The 19,520-nt window shown below is 28.7% G+C and overlaps 1 protein-coding gene across 1 annotated transcript; it reads right to left on the bottom strand.

Moving 5' to 3' along the window:
• Window positions 1-119: 119 nt before the first annotated feature.
• Window positions 120-17,299, bottom strand: LOC113383658 (WD repeat-containing protein 81-like). Its single transcript, XM_026621910.1, is given in 13 exon segments — window positions 120-372; window positions 436-759; window positions 978-1,104; window positions 1,107-1,347; window positions 2,395-2,681; window positions 6,669-6,911; window positions 6,979-7,353; window positions 7,430-7,608; window positions 10,470-10,679; window positions 12,088-12,286; window positions 12,374-12,733; window positions 14,917-15,451; window positions 16,991-17,299. Coding segments are annotated over 13 exon segments (3,543 nt in total). The 5' UTR covers window positions 17,201-17,299.
• Window positions 17,300-19,520: the final 2,221 nt, after the last annotated feature.

The raw sequence follows: 19,520 nt of genomic DNA, 5'->3' as shown, positions 1-19,520 counted from the left end.
CATAGTGATACCAGTTCCGCCGCATGTGGCAAATACTGCACAATATGAAATGAGGACCGTAAAGAACTATAAAAGTAATATCAATCAATATTGAATACCTAGACAGGATTTAAATTAGTTTACAAACCAACGATAGAAAGTAGACAATCCATAACTCTTTGTGCATACTCATCTCCTGCAATTTCAATATCTGCCTTGTCGCACAAACATTTTTTATCATGAGAAACGTCATGCCTACAGCATGATATATCTTTAAGTGTGGAATCTAAACAGTGTGATTTTTGAACTAAAGATTCCTCTCCAAGATAGCACAGAGAGAGCATTTTCAACAGGTTTCTTGTAAGGTATCTAGCAGTCAGAACAGGTCCAAGTCTGAAAGTAAGCAATAACATCAGCCAAGTTCTGCAAATAATAAAATAATCATTATGAACATACCTATGTGCCAGCCAGATTAAACTATCTGAGCTCATATCAGAAATTCTAGAATTACGATTTGAACCACTTGATCGTGATTTTCTGGATCTAGTTCTTTTAAAACCAGATTCAATCTCTTCGCTTTTCAACTTTTCATTATCAATTTTTTTCTCATCTGCTATGGCTTCACTAATGCTCTCTGTGATAATTAAAGTAATGTCGGTAGCATTGTTGCCGCGTTCTTCAGACAATTCTTCATGAAGATTTTTAAAATCTCCAAAATGCTCTTGCTTGAATTTATCATCCAGAAAATCAGCTCCATTTTCATTTTCTCTGTGGCTTCCTCTGCTTGAGAATATTTAGACGTAAATAAAAACACTCTCAGATTCTGAATCTTGAATAAATTCTGATGTGTTTATCCTCATCAAAGGTAAATAAGTCTTGCTCATCAATATATTTTTCTACAGGTTTATTTATAGATTCCATTGGTCTTAATGTTTTTTTGACAGAACTCTTGCGATGAATATGTTTTGAAGTATATTCTTCTTGCTCTATGTCCCTACATCCCACCAACTGCTTCAATCAAACGTGTAGAAAAGTTATCCAAAAACACATTAAGGCCAAAATCTACTATTAATTTCAATAAGAAGCTATGGTGATACAGTTCACTGATTTTTTTGTGCGATAGACGGATGATAAATTCTTTTCTTCTTCCCAGTCATGCTGTTCATACAATTTCAGAATTGGATCCAGAAGTTGATCTATAGTATCTTGTACTCCTAAAGATTTCGCTATTGGATCAAACAAATACCATGCAGATAGCGTAGCAGTGTCGGGATTATGAAGTAAGTCTTTAAAAAATGGTAATAGTAAATCCACATTGTTAAACTGCTCAAAAGCACTTATATCCAACAACCACTCAATTTTTAGCAGCTACTGTTTTTACCTAAATTAAATTGCATCACCATGTTAGAAAATCAAAAAATATGTTACAACTATTCTATGTTATAAATGCTTATTAAAATTCATCTAAAGCTTCTGATTAATAAATCTGCCTGTACCATAACTTCTTGAATTGTATACGCAAATAAATCAGTTGCAGCTCAAAATTAAATTAATTTATATAGGAATTATATTAACCTTTTATTGGACGTCTTAAACAACTATAGAGTGCGATGGAAAGGGGGCCACGTTTTTATTTTTGGTTGTAAAATGATTAAAAATGAAAATAATTTCTTTTTTTTCAGTTGCAAGGGTATTCAAAAAAGCAACCTTTTATCATAGCAGATGATTGCAATTATGGTTGGAAGTACTTCTATTTTTGAATGCCAAAAAAAGTGTATTTATCGTGTTTTTCGAAAATGTAGAGAGAAGTGGGCCACCCAAATTTATATCTGGAAAATAACTAAATAAGACGTTCGATAATTGATAAAAACACTTTACTGTGCAAAGGACGGCATTACTCAAGTGGCCCGTGTCTGTCCACAAATAGTGGCCCACTTCCACAAACGCCTTTTTTTGCATATGCAAAAACACAATGTAAACAATCGACAAAAATGACTTTGCATTTCAAAGATTATATGCCTATATAATATTTTGCATATTTACTTATATTTTTCTCATAAAAATTCGATGGCAAATCACGTAAGAGCGTACGACGGTAAAAAATTTTCTAAACAAAATTATTAGTGCGTTTCTGTGTACAGTGCGAGAGTAGGTTTATAACGTCAAAATGCTTTTTAAAATTAAGCAAGTATCTAAATATGATAAACATGTGCGCGGTTCGACATACATGTCACAAGTCTTAAGGTTATTCGGGTGGCCCACTCCAACCTGTGGCCCACGTCTGTCCCCCGCACCCTACATATTTGCATAAAATATAAATCAATCAAATAATATAAAACTTTTCATTATAAAAGAATTAGGTAAATCATATTCATGTGATTTATACCACTATGCAAAATAGAAACTGTAAATCACCTTGCATTCTGAAATCTTCTTTACAAAACTCTGTCTAGTATACTTCATGTTCTCAAACTTATCACAATCCTGTCCGTCGCATCTAGAAAAGCACATTATTTCTAAATAGGACAATGACCTATCAAATTCTATGAGTGCACTTAGCATTCCATGCAGAGCTGGGTAGCTACGTGGAAATGGAAACGCTGCACCTCCCAACAAAGGCTGCAGCAATTGATGAGCTGATGGCGGAGGCAACCCTTTCTCAGTAACAGTTGGATACTTAAACCCAGAAAGGCCAGAATTATCTGCAAAGCAATTGCAATTTTAGTCAATTAGGGAAAAAAGACAAATCTAACATAATGATTCAAGATAAAGTTTTGGTATGAGAACACGAGGTTAAATTACACAGGCCTACAACACATTTTTTTCTTGTTTGATGCATCAAATGTTAGAGCTGATTCTTATAGTATTTTTTGCGCTGATTTCAAATCTGCAAACCATTTTTTTGTATCAGCTCTAGTTTGGAACTTGGAAAGAAGTTGCCAAAACCAGGCCCATTCTAGATCGTAACGGAAAAGAACTTTTCACAGTGTCAACTTATGTCCCAACTAAGGCCGAATGAGTCTTGTAAGTTTGTATGTACGAGTAGGCATATCTCATTAAAACAACATTCTGAATGTATTACTATTTTGTACTTTCACTCCTTATACATCATATATATCATATCTTGAAAACTAAAGCTCATAAAAAAAACTAATGTCATTTTTGAAATCAGTGCCCCAAAAATACTTAAAAACAGCATTAAAATCATTTGCACCGTTTTCTTTGTTGTCCTGTGTTATCTACTCATTGCATTTATTAAAAAAATCAATAGCAATGCAATCGAATCATTCCCCTTATTTTGATAAAGGCACTTTACATGACTTTGTACAAAATTGATTGATACGCGACTGTTATGCTAATACATCTAATCTTTTTGAATGTATCATGTAAATTCTGGTATACAAATATTCAAAATATATTCAGGAAATTGCTATTCTCTAACTCTTCGAATGGTGATTGAGCTTTGACTAATGAGAAAAGCCTTATGCTTTCCAGTTTTTCCACGACTGTTCGTATGTTGTGATATTGCTTCATAGTAACATTAAACATTTGCACAACGTTTTAAAAGTCATATGATAAGTATTCAAACCACACATATACATGAAACGAGTTAAAATGTTTAGAAAACATAAAATTAATGTTGTAAGTGGCATTTTGCCTAAAGGAAAGCTGCCTAAACTTCACAACATGTGTAAATAATCGACTTAATCAATAAAAAGTCAATATACTAATTTATGAGTGATTTATAAGTATACGAAATTAGTGTACAACATTATAATGTGATTATTCGATTTTGTAAAATTATTATATTACATACTAGCGGTACCCGATCACGCATTTCTGTGTTATCTTCTATATATATAAAAATAAGTCGGGTTTTCCTTCCTGAAGAAATAACTCCAGAACGCACGAACCGATTTCGACAATTTTGCATTCGTTGGAAAGGTCTCGGGCTCCGCAAGGTTTATAGCTAAGAAAATTAGTGGTGCATGGCATCGTGCCCTGATGCAAATTGCTGGAACTTCATGCACCGTAATTAAAAATTCGAGTAATAAAAATAATCAACAATTGTTTTAAATAATTTCAAATAGATTATCTACATATATATAAAAACAAGTCGGGTTTTCCTTCCTGGCGATATAACTCCAGAACGCACAAACCGATTTCGACAATTTTGCATTCGTTGGAACGGTCTCGGGCTCCGCAAGGTTTATAGCTAAGAAAATTAGTTGTGCATGGCATCGTACCTTAATGCAAGCTGCTGGAACTTCACCGTAATTAAAAATTCGAGTAATGACATTAGTGAGAATTATCAGAATTATGCTTGGTTAAGTCAACGAGCAATTCTTGCCGCAAAGAATAATGATGTACACGCACTGAATTTCACCATTCAATCAAAAGTTGCTGGCGATTTGGTGACATACCAATGATTCCGACTGGTCTTCCGTTTGACTTCAAACGATTGCAATTTCCAGTTCGCCTTGCGTTTGCAATAACAAGTCGCAAGGCCAATCGCTTAGTGTTTGCGGGATAAGTTTCAAATAGATTATTTAGAAAGTCATTGTTTTTCACATGGGCAGTTATACGTTGCCTGTTCACGAGTTGGAAAACCATCCGATTTGTTTGTGTTAACGTCAGACCAAAAAACAAAAAATGTGGTTTACCAAAGAGCACTTCAATGAAACGGATAATTTGCGGATTCACTTTCATTTACTTAGAGAGTTCAACTAAAAAACACTTCATCTTTGTAATCGAAATAAATTCATTACTATTGTATAATAAAATCAAATTTTTCCTTTTCTAATATAAAACAAACAAAAAATTTCTTCATCTTTCTCACGAAAACATTTGGTGGCGAAACGAAGTTCGTCGGGTTTGCTAGTTAATATATAAATATAAATCTAAACAAAAATGCGTTTCTGTTACATCTAGTTATCAAGATGAAAAATAGCGCTGGTATCTTTCGTGATTGATTGTAAAGCTGTATTAGAGGCATCCTTGAGGAAAATATCGCATTCAGCATCCCAATATGTAATATAAACTTATAAGCATATCAGCAGTAATTAAACTGTAAAAACTCTACAATATAAGTCTACTCTACAGTACATGACGCATATTCAACAACCAACAATTAATATATGTTCAGAAAAATTCTTTGTTATTGCCTAAATATAGATATATCTTTTTCTAAAAAATGACCATCTGTCCCCGTTCGCTTCATAGAAGGCAAACACGGGTTTAGCCAAACTAAGAGCCCAATTATTACCCAATTCCAAATACAAATTTCATGAGCCTTTTCTACAAAGATTATACCAAATAATCATCAGTAGAGTTGGGATAACTATAGTGCAGCAGTAAACGGAGCGTTTTAGGTCTGAATTTTTTTACTGTGCTCCGAATTGAATGAAATTTTGGAATTAGGTTCATCTTACCCTCAAGTTCAAAAGTGAAAACAATTCGGGTTGCGCCATCACTCCCCGGAGGGATGACACCCCCTCTCAATTGTGTGATTACATTTTTTCAAAATAACGTCGGAAATCGATAGAAGAACTAATTATAAGAAAAAAATGTCTCTTATAGTTTTTCAAAAAAACTAATACTTTCAACTTACAGGCCACTAAAAATTCATATATTATTGGAGTTTTTCTTCGTTTTTTTGCAAATATCTCCTAAAATATATATTTTAACAAAAATCATGTAATGAACAAAATTATGTCAATAAAAATCTTAATAAATCGGTATTACATAAAGTGTTCTAGGAAAAATATTAACAAGATTTAAAAGAGCAAAGTCGTTTTTTATTTCGTTCAAGATTTAATTGTTGTATTTAAAGCCATCTAGTGTCGAGGTTTTACATTTTATGCATTTCGGTGAAATTGGGTTTCATAGTGCTCAACATAAGCTTTAAAATGAGTGCTGTTACAAGTTTTTTACGTGTAAAATGAGTGAGCTATCATGCAAATAAGAAGCATATACGAAGTTTTTTTCTTTTAAATCGTGTGGTTTAATGAGCGCCATTTACACCAGAATTAAAGTAATTCACATTCCATCTAGAATTCACTTCATTATAGATATCTTGATGGATTCTAGCATATTCACTACTTTAGTACAAACTATTTTCAGAAAATTCACGATTTCATAAAAACTTTTCACTTTTGAACTTGAGGGTAAGATGAACCAAATTCAAAAATTTCATTCAATTCGGAGCACAGTAAAAAAAATCAGAGGTTATACCCTTTTTTCCTCTCCGTTTACTGCACTACTAATAATAACTATTAATTTAATTTATCTCTTTGTTAGTTAAAAATTAACCATGCATATCATAAAACAATTGAATAATGTAAATAAAGTGAACCTTTTTACCTCCAGACCTTTAAGCCCGGCTCTACTCTATCTTTATATTCATTTTTATATTTATATTTACTTTACTTTACATTTACTTTAACAAAATGTCTATCTAAGAAAAAAATAAAGAAATTATCTTCAAAATATTAAAGAAATTGTTAGAGGTGATCAAGCCGTAATGAAAATAAAACACCAAATAAAAATTTAAGCGTTTTCATTAACTTTGAAAAATCTAAAATTAAATTAATAGTTATTATAGTTATTGGAAAGTTAAAAAATTGTATTTTTTGGTAGTTTAAAATATTATGTGAGAATGTAAGTAAATATTTATATATTTTAGTTACCCAAGTTGTCCAATTGTAATAATAGTTTCACAGCACCAGCTACAGAAGAAGGAAGTCCAGCATCTGAATACAGTATTGATATACAATTTCGTAGCCTACTATCAAAGTTGGATGTAGTACCAAATGGGCGTAGACGCTTAGCATGAAACATCTCGACAATTAAACAACCCAATATTTGCATCTCCCGCAAACGTCTCCCTGCAACTATCTGCTTGTAGTTTGGTTTTGATTCGTGCTGGGTTTCTTTTAAACAAAACATATACATAAATATATAATTTTGTATTAAAAATATTCAAAAATTCAAACTTACTTTCGGTGTTATTACATGGTTTTGAATAATTTATACCATTGTCTATCTCCATTGTCATCTTTGCATGTTCTTCCTTGTTGCATTCAGCACTTATATCACCATCATTTAATAATACTTTTGAAGTAAAAGTTTCTAGGTTTTCCAAAGCAATGAGTTGTGAAACAGGATTGTATTCTTTAGGCAGATATAAAATAGTTGTTGATTTAGGATATGTATTATAATTGCTTCTTTCATCGGAACATTGAGATGATAGAGATTTTTGAGATGACTGCGATGGGCTATTATGCATTCTGTTTTGTGAGCAAATATCTTGTTCCCGGCAACATGAGGTCAGATCTTCTGAACTGCGAGTTAGCCTTGGAGGGACTAAATGCCCTGAAAATTATTTGAATAAATATAAACCCACATTTTATAGATATTCACAAAATATTAAACAAATAATGTTATTGACTTCTATCTGCATTTGTGTACATCCTAGGTGGAAGTTTTCCATTAAATGGTCCAGAAATAAATTTGGCAGGATGAGGGTAATCAAATAATTGCACAACGCCATTTTTACTAAGAAAGTAGTTATTTTCACATGACATCAGACAAACATTTTTTGCTTTTATTGCAGCTTGTCCTGCTAGTCTAAAATATTAAATAAAAAAATAAAGAAATAGATACTATCATTTTCTTAATTATTGATTCATATAATTCTATAGCATAAGAACACGTTCCAAGTATTATTTGCACAAATAGTGTAGAATCTACACTGTAGATTATAAATTATTACTAGAGAATGCTATACCGGTATACCGAATTACCGGTAAACCGCCCGATTTTTCGGCGGTATTTTTACCGGTATTTACCTAAAAAATACCGGTATTTTCGGTATTTTTACATAAGCGCTATTTGATACATAATACATTAAAGTTTAAATTTCTCGGAACAAATTTATCTTTAAATAACATAATCGCATAAACAGCTATATCTTCAAGTGATTCTATAAGATAAACAAATGTCAAATATTAACTCAACTCGTCATTAAACTGAATATTTATTGCTTTACTAAGGGCTACATATCGTGTTACAATAAATAGAATTAGACTGATAGATAATGATGTTTGTTTCATCTTATGTAAAAATGTAACAGTTTTTTAAGTAATAATTGCGCCAAAATATTTTATATCATACAGATTACCCCTGCGTGATCTTTATTTTTTTCTTACTTTAATAATTATGATAATTACTAAATATTTTTGCTTCTTCCCACTAAACCAGTTACGTAATATTACGTAATTTTAGTGTAAGAAATATGTAATCTACATTACGTAATCAGATATTACGAAATAATTACAAAAATATTACGTAATTTGCCTGCAAAAAATATTACGTAAGAAAAATGATGATTTTATTTCATATATATTACATAAAGATCGACAGCTCGTGATTTTTCGGAATATTTCGTTTTATGAGCGAAACTGTCAACGGCCTTAAGCGACATAAGTACCGTTAATCCTGCGAGGCAGCCGCCGGCCGCCGGCCGCTAGCCTAGGCTATGATGCCAAGTTAACAAGTTATCCTGAAATGCATCATGGGAGATGGGACTATTCGCCATGTGTTTTAAATTAAGTGTTGTGTTTTGTAGTGTCTAATTTATATTTTTAATTTGCTAATTAAATGTGAAAGTGATATTAAATATGTGAAAATATATGTTTATAATAAATGTATTTTAAAGGCTCTTAAATTACATGAATTACTTAAATCTTTACTCTAAAACGCTCCATTAACCTAAAAATTGATCGTGTGTGTTATTAAATTTTTTTCTAATAATAATTAGATATATAAATAACTTCTATTCTATTCTTCATATTCTAAATATTATTTTATTGTTAATAAAAAATCAGTGACAAATTATTTATAACAGAATCACTTGGCCTTTTGAAAACCATTTGCTTTGTGTAAGTATATAAAAAAACATATGTATTAAAAGTTAAATAGAAATTATTACCATGTTTTTTATTTCAGGTGAAAATCGAAAGCTAATAATTTATATCCGAGATGCATTTCTTCATCACAAATGGGCCATGAAATAGATATCGAGAATGCTTTTGTAGAGAAGACATCATAGACTTATACCACATTTAGTTTTAACTGAAGATACAATTCCTAATTACATAATATATACATAATATGAAATATTTAGTGAAAGAACTTATGAAGACTTTGTAAAGGATACTTCGATGATTTTTATTTCGAGTTTAATTTTAAATTTGCATTTTTCTTATCATTTATCATATTGTATATTTTTCCATTTGCCATGAAAATGTTGATAAATATGTCATATGTAATTACATTATTTTATAAAAATTGTGAATTATTATTTATTACTTTGTGGATTTGCTAATGTTCAAATTGTGTACATATGCCGAAAAAATAAACATACCATATAAATGTGCTTTTTCTTTTATTTTTCAGATAGTATATATATATATATATATATATGTGTGTGTGTGTGTGTGTGTGTATGTACATACATATAAATTATATATGTATGTACATACTATGTGTATACGCTTTCCTAAGTTCATGAATGTATGTGTTCACATATACGCATATGTGTGTATGTGTGTGTGTGTTCATATATACAAATATGCCTGTATGTATTTATGTATGTGTGTAAAAAAGGGCCCCTCCACGTCATTTTTTTTCAAAAATTACGTAATTATTATGAAATATTTTCGTAATCCATATTACGTAATCCACATTACTTAAAATAGGCGAAATTATGACACATATCTTACATTAATCTTACGTAAAAATGACATAAGTATGTAACTTTTTTGCGTAAAAATTACATAAATATTACGGATTTTGGCTTAGTGGGTTATTACAATTATAAAATATTATTTTTTGAAAACGTTTCGAAGTTTGAAAATACTATGGAAGCATCACATTATTTTAAATAACAATACTCAACAATTATAAAAACTTATTATTTATCTCAACAAAGTATCCAATCTTGAATTAGTGTAGAAAAAATACTTTTTTAAAGTCTTTAAAATATTGGAAATTATGCTAATTTAACACATCGGATACAGACAATACAGTTTATTATAATAATGTAATATGATCTTTTATGAGTTTTTGGTCTTTCTTACTCATACGTTTAATTTTGGTGAAAAAAACTCAATATACTCGATAGTGATAATGAAGTAATTAAATTGGATTTAATTTTGTTAAATTATTATTTAAAAAAAAAAAAATGTTTTATTTTATTGTTTTCATTATTTAGTTGAATATAGTTGTAGTTGTATGTACATTTTTTTATATTTGAACTAGTAACTTTCAATTTTGTTTACGTTTGTTTAAGATAATAAAAATACCAGTAATTTACCGGTATTCAGGTTTTAAAATGAAAAATTACCGAAATACCCGTATCGAAATTTTCCATCGGTATTGCATTCCCTAATTATTACTATTCACATAAAATTAATTTTAAAACTTACTTGTATCCAAATGTTAAATCAATCCAGTGATGTAATCTTTCGGATACATATTGGCTCTCTAAGGCCTCCCGATGCCTTGCAATAAAATCTTCAGCACAAGTGGCCCAAGCAGGCAAAGCTAGATCAGCTAAGTCTTCATGAATTGTTTTGAAAACAGTAGGATCTGAATAAAATTCTGGAATGCATTCTTCAGGAGACCATTGTTGTAGCCTGGAAAAATATCCTGAGTTTAAAATTTTTATTGAGTATTAACAATGATTAATTAGGTGCCGATTCATATTGGTCAATTGAAGTGGAATAATTCGGTTACTTCATATTAGTCGATTGAATTCGGGCGATTCAGTTTAGTCGTTTCAGTCGATTGAAGTCGAATGATTCGGTTAAGTCATATTAGTCCATTGAAGTCAAATGACTTATAAGTCGATTGACTCATATGGGTCGTATTCAAATTAAATAATTTATATTTGAATATTTCACATTTTTGAAGTAAAACTTCTTTAGGCGCGACTAGGGTGTAAATCTGTGAGAATGCAACGGAAATTGCGTGACGCTCGAACTGTACATCATTCGCTCTCGGTAAAATCATTTCAATCCTGGTCGATTAGTCGCCGTGTATGTGAATAGAGATCTGTCGTTGTATGCGAACCGGAATCAACGTTGTATGCGTGCCGATATCATAAGGAAATCGGCATAGATAAGTAAACATTTTAAAGTTACATCGTAGCACAAATTTTGATTTAATGAAAAATGACTGAATCAGAAGAATATCTAACCCTGTTCCTTGAAAATAATAAAACAAATTAAACATTTGTGCCGTGTACTAAACGTAAGTTTTTTGATTAGAAATTATTTCTATATTATTCGTAATTTCTATAAATCTTTTAAAATATTTTTTAGGCAAGATAGATATTACAGCTGTTCAAAGAATAAAATTATATCGCCAGCGAAAAAGTAAAAAAAATACAAGCAGTCAATGAATGTATGTTAATTTTAATTATATGAAATACATGATGAGTTGCAAAAACAATATTTGTTTAGGTGTTGTTTAACATAACCCACTGTGTAAACAAATATTATAAAAGTTATTAATCAGCAATTACTTCATTTCTCTATAAAGGTTCATTTCTAAATGCTAATTACAATGACAAACCGATCATGTCATATTTGAAGTATGACTTATATACATCATATTGTTTTTAAATATTACACATATTTTTAATGCTATTATAAATATATAATTTATAATTTATCATTATATAAATGTGTATAAAGGTTGAAATGTGTACATCACGAGTGTTACCATATTACTAATAAACATCAAAATTGTTATATAATGTATTTATTTTTACTTAAATGCCATCTTGTACAGTAGCAAAAAAGTTTTAATCGCGAACCTTACGCGCATTTTTTTATTATATTTATTAAAATATTCTCACATATTGTGTCTTAAACAATCAAATTATCTGGTGTAAGAGATCACAGTAAATATTTCTCGGCTTGATACAAGATGATTTGAAACGAGTAAAATCTAATTCGAACCGGTTGTCGTTAATATCGTATTTTGAATAATTCAAATCACTTGTTTTAACTTGTCACATAACTAATAAAGATATTTTACCTTTGTATAGAGTTGGGATATTCAGCAGGAACCCAGAGTGGCCTGACATGTTTTGTTAATACTGAACGATTTGTTCTTCGTGCCATATATACATAGTAAGTAATATCAGATAACACATCTGAAATATGATGTGGTATCTGCGGTACATCATCTGATTTTGTAGTTGACTGAGAATATGTAAGATCTAACTGATGATCACCTTTTAGAAAATATTTACTGATTATAAAATCAAATTCAACACAATACATCAAAATGTAACATCAATTAAAATTTATTAATAAGTTACCTTTATTAAGCCTATATTTAGATTTTGTTAAGTCTCTCCAGTTACTTCCCGATTTTGATGAGAAGTCTGTTACCCAAGGCATTACATGATGATTACCAGGCTCACCTTTCCGTCGGCCAGCCAGTACATTTAATACAGTTAAATAATCAAAGTTACTAATTTGTCCATTGCACCACTTTTTTGTTATAGATTTCAAACAATTTGAGCACACACAGTTGCTTTTGTAGAAATTTGCATCTTTTTTCGGTTCAGATAATTGATCAATTTTGTGAAGAATTTCATTTAAGTTATCATCTAATTTTGGTATTACTTGGATCCATAAGTTTTCATCTAAATATATATCTTCTAATAATATATCTCCTAAAAATATTTTTTTTATTATTTTTAATAATTGCAATACCTCATTGTAAAATATGCTGCCTGCATATATTAAAATTTATATTAAAAATAGTTCAATTCTAAAAATGTGTTCTTTGGAGCTATCATGGAATTATGCCAGTATCTCAAATTTGTCAAAGAATTAGGGACAAACTCGTGGTTCAGTAAAATGACGGCTATTTCTAAAAATAAAATTCTACAATTCATAATTATTTTCTCTAATAATCTTACAAATCTAATTTAAAAAGCAGAACAGCTTAATTCTTTCACTTTCCTATTTTTTGAAAAATCATCTTTAAAGTCTAATGATTCCTAGCATATCTTAATATGGTATATTTACCATAATTAATAAATAAATAATTAAATAAAATTATATAAATATTTATGTAAATATATATATATATATATATATATATATATATATATTGTAGAGTTTCGAACAAGAATCCAAAAGTAATAAAAAACAATAAAAGTTTTTTGAAAAATAATTTCTTTATATATATATATATATATATATATATATATAAGATTTAGATTTTTTTGCTCGACGTTGAGACATATCTTAAATGTTGATTTTCAGCCAATCGTCGAAATAAAAGAAAACAAATAAATAATGAAATTCATATGTTTTGACACGAATTGTGTGTCATCATTCAGAAACTCTTTTTGAAATGTTTGTTAATACATTATCTAAAAGAATTTTTACAAAGTTTAAAAATATTAAAATTTAAAACATATTATAGATTGAAAGATAAAATGACAAGTAAAAAATTGATGCATACCACACCAGGAAAAAAATAAAAAAAAAAATTTTTGTTAACTAACATATAGAAAATAAACAATATAAAGTAAACATTTTTTTCGGTTTTAAATTTAAACTGAAGATTTGCGTAATATAAGTTCTGAGCAAAGAACTGAACGTATCGGATGAAAAAAGACAAAGGCAAATGAAGGATGTTGTGGAGAAGATAGTTAAACAGTGGGGGCACAATTTGAGAAAATAAAAATATAAAAACATAAAATCAAATAGACTATGAAAAACACAAGAGTCAAAGATTTGAAAAACTATTTTATAAAAATTATTAATATTATGTACTAACAGAGCAGAATTTCGTTTATTAACACAAAGGGAGTTTATAAAGATAAATACTGATTCAGCAAATTTTCTGAAGTCACCATTCTTTTTCTTATATAAAATAATAGAATTTTTGGTATTGAAAGTACGGTTTAAACTAATGACATATTCCAAAAACATTGTCTAAAACTGATTTGGATTCTTCGAATTACAAATGTGTTGGTTCATTTTCTTGCAAATATATTGCAAACTTTCGCCAATATAACAACAATCGCAATCATTGCAATCCACTTTGTAAACAGGATCAGTAATACGCTCAACAGGAGTTTTAGATTTTAAGGAAGTCAAAAGCGAGTTGAAAGTATTGTCAAAAGTAAAAACTAACAAAAACCTTCATTTAAAAACAAATTTTTTAGAAAGATTGAGAAACTACCTAAATATGGCAAAGAAAAGACTGCTTTGTATTTGTTTGTAAAAGATGCATCTGAATTAGTCAGAAGAGAACTTTTTGAAACATCATCAATGATATAATTATCAGACTGAAAATTAAAAAAAACTTATTTTTGAATGTTTTTAATTACATTGTTTATTAAATGTAAAGGGTAAGAATTATTAATAAGAAAGCTCTTATGCTTTCACACAACTTTAAACTTAAAACCAAAAAAATGTTTATATTGTTTAATTTCCATATGTTAATTAATAAAAAAAAAATATTGTTTTTCCTGGTATAGTATGTATCAAATTTTTACTTGCCATTTTATCTTTCAATATATAATATATTTTAAAATTTAATTTTTTTAAACTTTGTAGAAATTCTTTTAGATACCGTATAACAAAAATTTCAAAAAGGGTTGCTGAATGATGATGACACACAATCTGTATCAACACATACAAATTAATATTTTATTATTTATATTTTAGTTTTCTTTTATTTTGACGATTGGTTGAAAATCAATATTCAAGATATATATATATATATATATATATATGTATATATATATATGTGTGTGTATATATATGTATATATATATATATATATATATATTATTTATGTATATACGCATTTAAAATATTTAATTACTATTCTTACCTAAAACTAGTCCTTTATCATGCATTGATTTCAGAACACTCACCAATTGATAAATAATAAATAATGATTTGTTATAACATGATCCCAAAATTGAGGGACTATATGTAACACAGTCTTGTAAATTATGTTCAATGTAAGAATTATGAACAAGAAATATAAATGATTTTGTTTCAATACCACATAATACTGGGTATAGATTGATGTTTGTTTCAAACATTTTAACATATTGGGATTGATCAACTTCTCCAGAATTTACATTATCTTTAGTAATAATATGACAGCCATAAGTTCTAGTGATGACTTCTTTCAGAATATTGTCATAAGGTACAGGGTGAAATAATAAACTTTCTTTATGTCCGAAAGAATATTGATTATTGTATCTTTTGTGGGCAGCCTTCCATAGATTTTTGTGATTACTTTGTGAAACATAATGAAGAAGTTGACAATAAGATAAGGGAGGCTCTTGGCAAGTATTGGCATTAATCACATTGCATCGGGGTAATGGTATCACTTGACTCGGTTGCTTTAAAAATACCTAAAACAAAGTAATAAGATCTGTAGCATTAATAAAAATGGAACTAAAAAAGACATAATTTTATAAACTTCCCGAAGGAGAAGTTTGTTTTCACAAAAAAATCCGATTCGCTAATTTTATGTTTTCTCGAGGTTTCAAGCCATTCTGAATCGAATGAGACCAAATTTGGAAGAAGTATGTGTCTGTGTGTGTGAACAGATTTTTTGTAAATTGACGTTTTTCTCAAAAACGGTTAGACCGATTTCAGAAATTTAAAAGCCATTTGATGGATCTCAATGAGGACTATCGTTTGTCAGTTTTGTGCGACGATCTGCCAAGCCGTTTCTTTGTAATTTGAAAAAAAGTGTTAAACTACTAGTGTTAAACATTTAAGCTCATCCTACCGAACCGATTCTAAAAAATCAAAAATTGTTCGAAAGATATTAGTTGGAAATGATATTGATTAGTTTTAGGTAAAAATCTACCGAGCCGTTTTCTTGTAATTAACTGTTGAAAAAAAAAATTCAAGCGGATTTTTATGGAACTTTTTTTGGCGATATTAATGCCTTACGACAAGTAGCTTAATTTTAAAAATTCATCAAAGTTTAAGAAAATTAGTAGTTTTGTCGACGTTTGTTAACATTAAAATTAGACCATTTACTTGATATAACTATAGAGTACTTGGTTTCAATGAACATACTAAACCATTAAAGTCCTATGGAAACTGGTTCAATTATATTGTTGATTGATTGATTTTTGAAAATTTGCTATTAGAAAATACTCCGAGTTAACGTGTTCGTTCGTTTTCAATTATGTGTAATAAACCCACTCGGAATACTTCTAATCACTCATAAATTAAATTATTTTTTATTGATTAAGTTGATTATTTGCACATACCGGGAAGTTCATGTAACTTGCCTTAAGGCTAAATACCAAACCAACTAGTTTAATTATTTAATTACAATTACATATTTTTTATGTATTCGGATAATGAAATGATACCTCTTTCATAAATATAGAGTATAGAGCTATTTTTTTTATTCTGTTTTACGTTTTTTATTAATTTCGGTTTGAATACATTCTATAAACAAAATTTTAAATGAAAAATATCTGTAGTAGATAATTCATCTATTTATGAAACAGTATGATTGTTTATAGTTAAGCAATGAAAATGATTTTGTATGTGAAATAATAGTTTCTGTATCATATTTTATGAATAATAACTTTTATTCCACACTTTTAGCGTTAATATAATTCTTATCAGTTTTAATTAATTTTAGTAGGTTTTGATTGAATGAAGGCTTTAGTAAAAATATGATTTTACTAAAGTTATGTACAAAAATTGAAATATAGCATACAGAATCAAGAAAACTGATATCAAATATATTTATTATATTTTATTTATATAGTTAACTATATAAATTATATTACTACTATGAATAATTATTTATAAGCAAGCCGTAATCAATAATAATAAATATTATTATAGGCTCCCATCAGGCTTATTCATAATTAATAAATAAAGTCAAATTAAACTAGTTGAAATCTAAAAACTAGTACCTTTATATAAACTCTGGCCCAACTTTCAAATTTAATATCATCATCCTTCCAGTTGGAAACTCCAGTATAAATTTGGTTGTCTATTAATTCATTATTAGCTAAAGATTTAACCCATGATTTGTGAACTAAGCATAACAATTTATCTGCTTTAATTAATTTTATTTGGTTTTGGTGCACTCCGAGTTCTTGGCTGATATTTTCTACATTCATTTTTAAGAACTATGGTAATATTATAATAATTGTGCAATATCGTGCCAAAAATATTTTCAGCCAAATAAAACTTTAAGTGTAATTTACTGTGCTACATAATTTTAATTGTTTACTCTAGCGAACTTTGGCATTATTTTATTTACATCGTTTGGTGATATGTCAAATTTTGACATTTTCTCTGTATGTTTTCTTTTGCTAAAGACATAGATAGTACGGGATAGGACAACTAATATAAATTATTGTATTGAAACAAACATTAACAGAGGGAGCAACATAGAACAAATTATTAATTTAGTTTGATTTGATGATAAAATCATAGATAAGAAGAGTATAAATATAAATAAAATGTATGGATAAAATGATAAACACATAGATAAATATATATGAATAATATAGATCATTATACTTGAAATGATAAACATACATGAATAATATAGATAATTATACTTGTTTAACTATGATATAGATAAGGGATAAATAAGCATGAATCAACATTTAAAGTTTTATGAACATAAGATATTTAAGGCTAGAAATATAAATTAGTGATGTGCATGGCATTGTGCCTTAAGGCAAATTGCTGGTACTTCCCGTACCGCAATCAAAGAAATTGGTACGGAACCCAACAAAATTTACTCAAAATGTGTACACATTATTAAAATCTCTATGAAATATCTGATAATTTGATGTACATATGTCCAATAAAACATTTTTAACCGCCAAGCAACATTTTCTTAACTTATTTTTATTGAGAGTCCATAACCGCTAGACCTGCCTTCCCAAAAATTTAATCATTTCTTCATCTCGTCAATGCAAGTAAAACGTTTTTTGAATTATTAAAATCGGACGCTCCGTTCTCTTAAAAACTGAGTTACCGTTTTTTGGCACTTTTTGCCCCGTATCTTTGGAACGGCTAGACCTGCCTTCGCCAGAAACTAATTTGCACGTCTCCTTATCAATACGAATCGAATGTTTTTTAAATTATTCAAATCGGTAAATCCGTGTTCCCGAAATTGTCGACGAAAATTTGTATCCGCACACACACATACGTCATTTTTTTTAAAGAATGTCAAAATATTCAGAAACCTTTGAAACGTAAAGATATATAAAATTTTTCACTTTCGATTTTTTTGCGATTACTATAACTTACTCTACGGGAAGTTAATAAATAAAAACTGATCAAAAATGTTGTTTGTACTGATCATAATATGTAAACTAAATACTTCGAATTTTTTTTGGTTTTTGACCAAATTTATTTAGTTTTACACCATGAATTCTACGTGCTAGAAAGTTCCAGGAATTGTCATAAATTTAAAAAAAATGCAAATAAACTTCACCAATTTTACTAATAAGTATATTTATAACTGGTTGTTATTATCATTGATTTCATTATAATAATTTGCATTCTTCTACAAATACCAAATAATCCATTTATTTTATATAACTCTAAACAACGCTGGTCCTCATCAATAGTTATTAAATATAACCGTTTTTGAGGAAACGCCGACAAAAGGTCAAATTCACATACACACAAATTTACAGTTTCCAAATTTGAGGTCAAACAATTCAGAATCCTCACCTGCCCAAACAAAGGGCAAACATGTGATAGACTAAATTATATCCTTGAAAAGAACTGGCAATAGCCAGTTATTTTTTTCGAACCATTATATAGTTGTCTAAAGTAAAAACATTTTATATAGATTGCTATGATATTCTGGTCAAACTTTTCAGGAAGTTAATGTACTTAAGATACATATATTTGTATTAGTAAAATTGTCTTCAAATATATTAGAAATTTGAATTCCAAAAATTAACAAAGAAAAAAAGGTTTATCTTTTGATCTTGTTTTATTTTTAATCCACTAACACAATTGATAAAAAAATATGTATGCGGAAGAATTCATAAGCACAAATGGTCGGAAGTCAAAGTTTCTCACAAATTACTAAATGATACACATTGAAAATAAAACAATCATTTCTGGTAAAGTAAAATTTATTTGAAATTGTTAGAACATAAATTTCAAACATAAGTTTTATATAAAATCAGCAACCAAATTTTTGGTTACGGACTTTGCATAATTTATAGAAAAATGATACAAATATAAACAAATATGTATATAATATAAAAATATAAAAACAGGAATGTCTAACCCTAGTGTTAAAATTGCAATTTTAGTGAAAAGATTTAATTAAAATTTACTATTTCAAATTATTTTAAATGAAAGCCTGTAATTCAAAATTTATGTAGTAAAATGGCACAATCAAACATAATGTACATAAGACATTGATCGAGATAAATATAAAATATTTGGTACAAGCCTTGC

Source organism: Ctenocephalides felis, unplaced genomic scaffold, assembly GCF_003426905.1.
Source record: "Ctenocephalides felis isolate EL2017-DRISC unplaced genomic scaffold, ASM342690v1 CF-g0.4_SCAFFOLD_03570, whole genome shotgun sequence".
NCBI lineage: Eukaryota > Metazoa > Arthropoda > Insecta > Siphonaptera > Pulicidae > Ctenocephalides > Ctenocephalides felis.
Note: the sequence above shows the minus strand (reverse complement) of the source record. Positions and strands in the feature narration are given on the sequence as shown.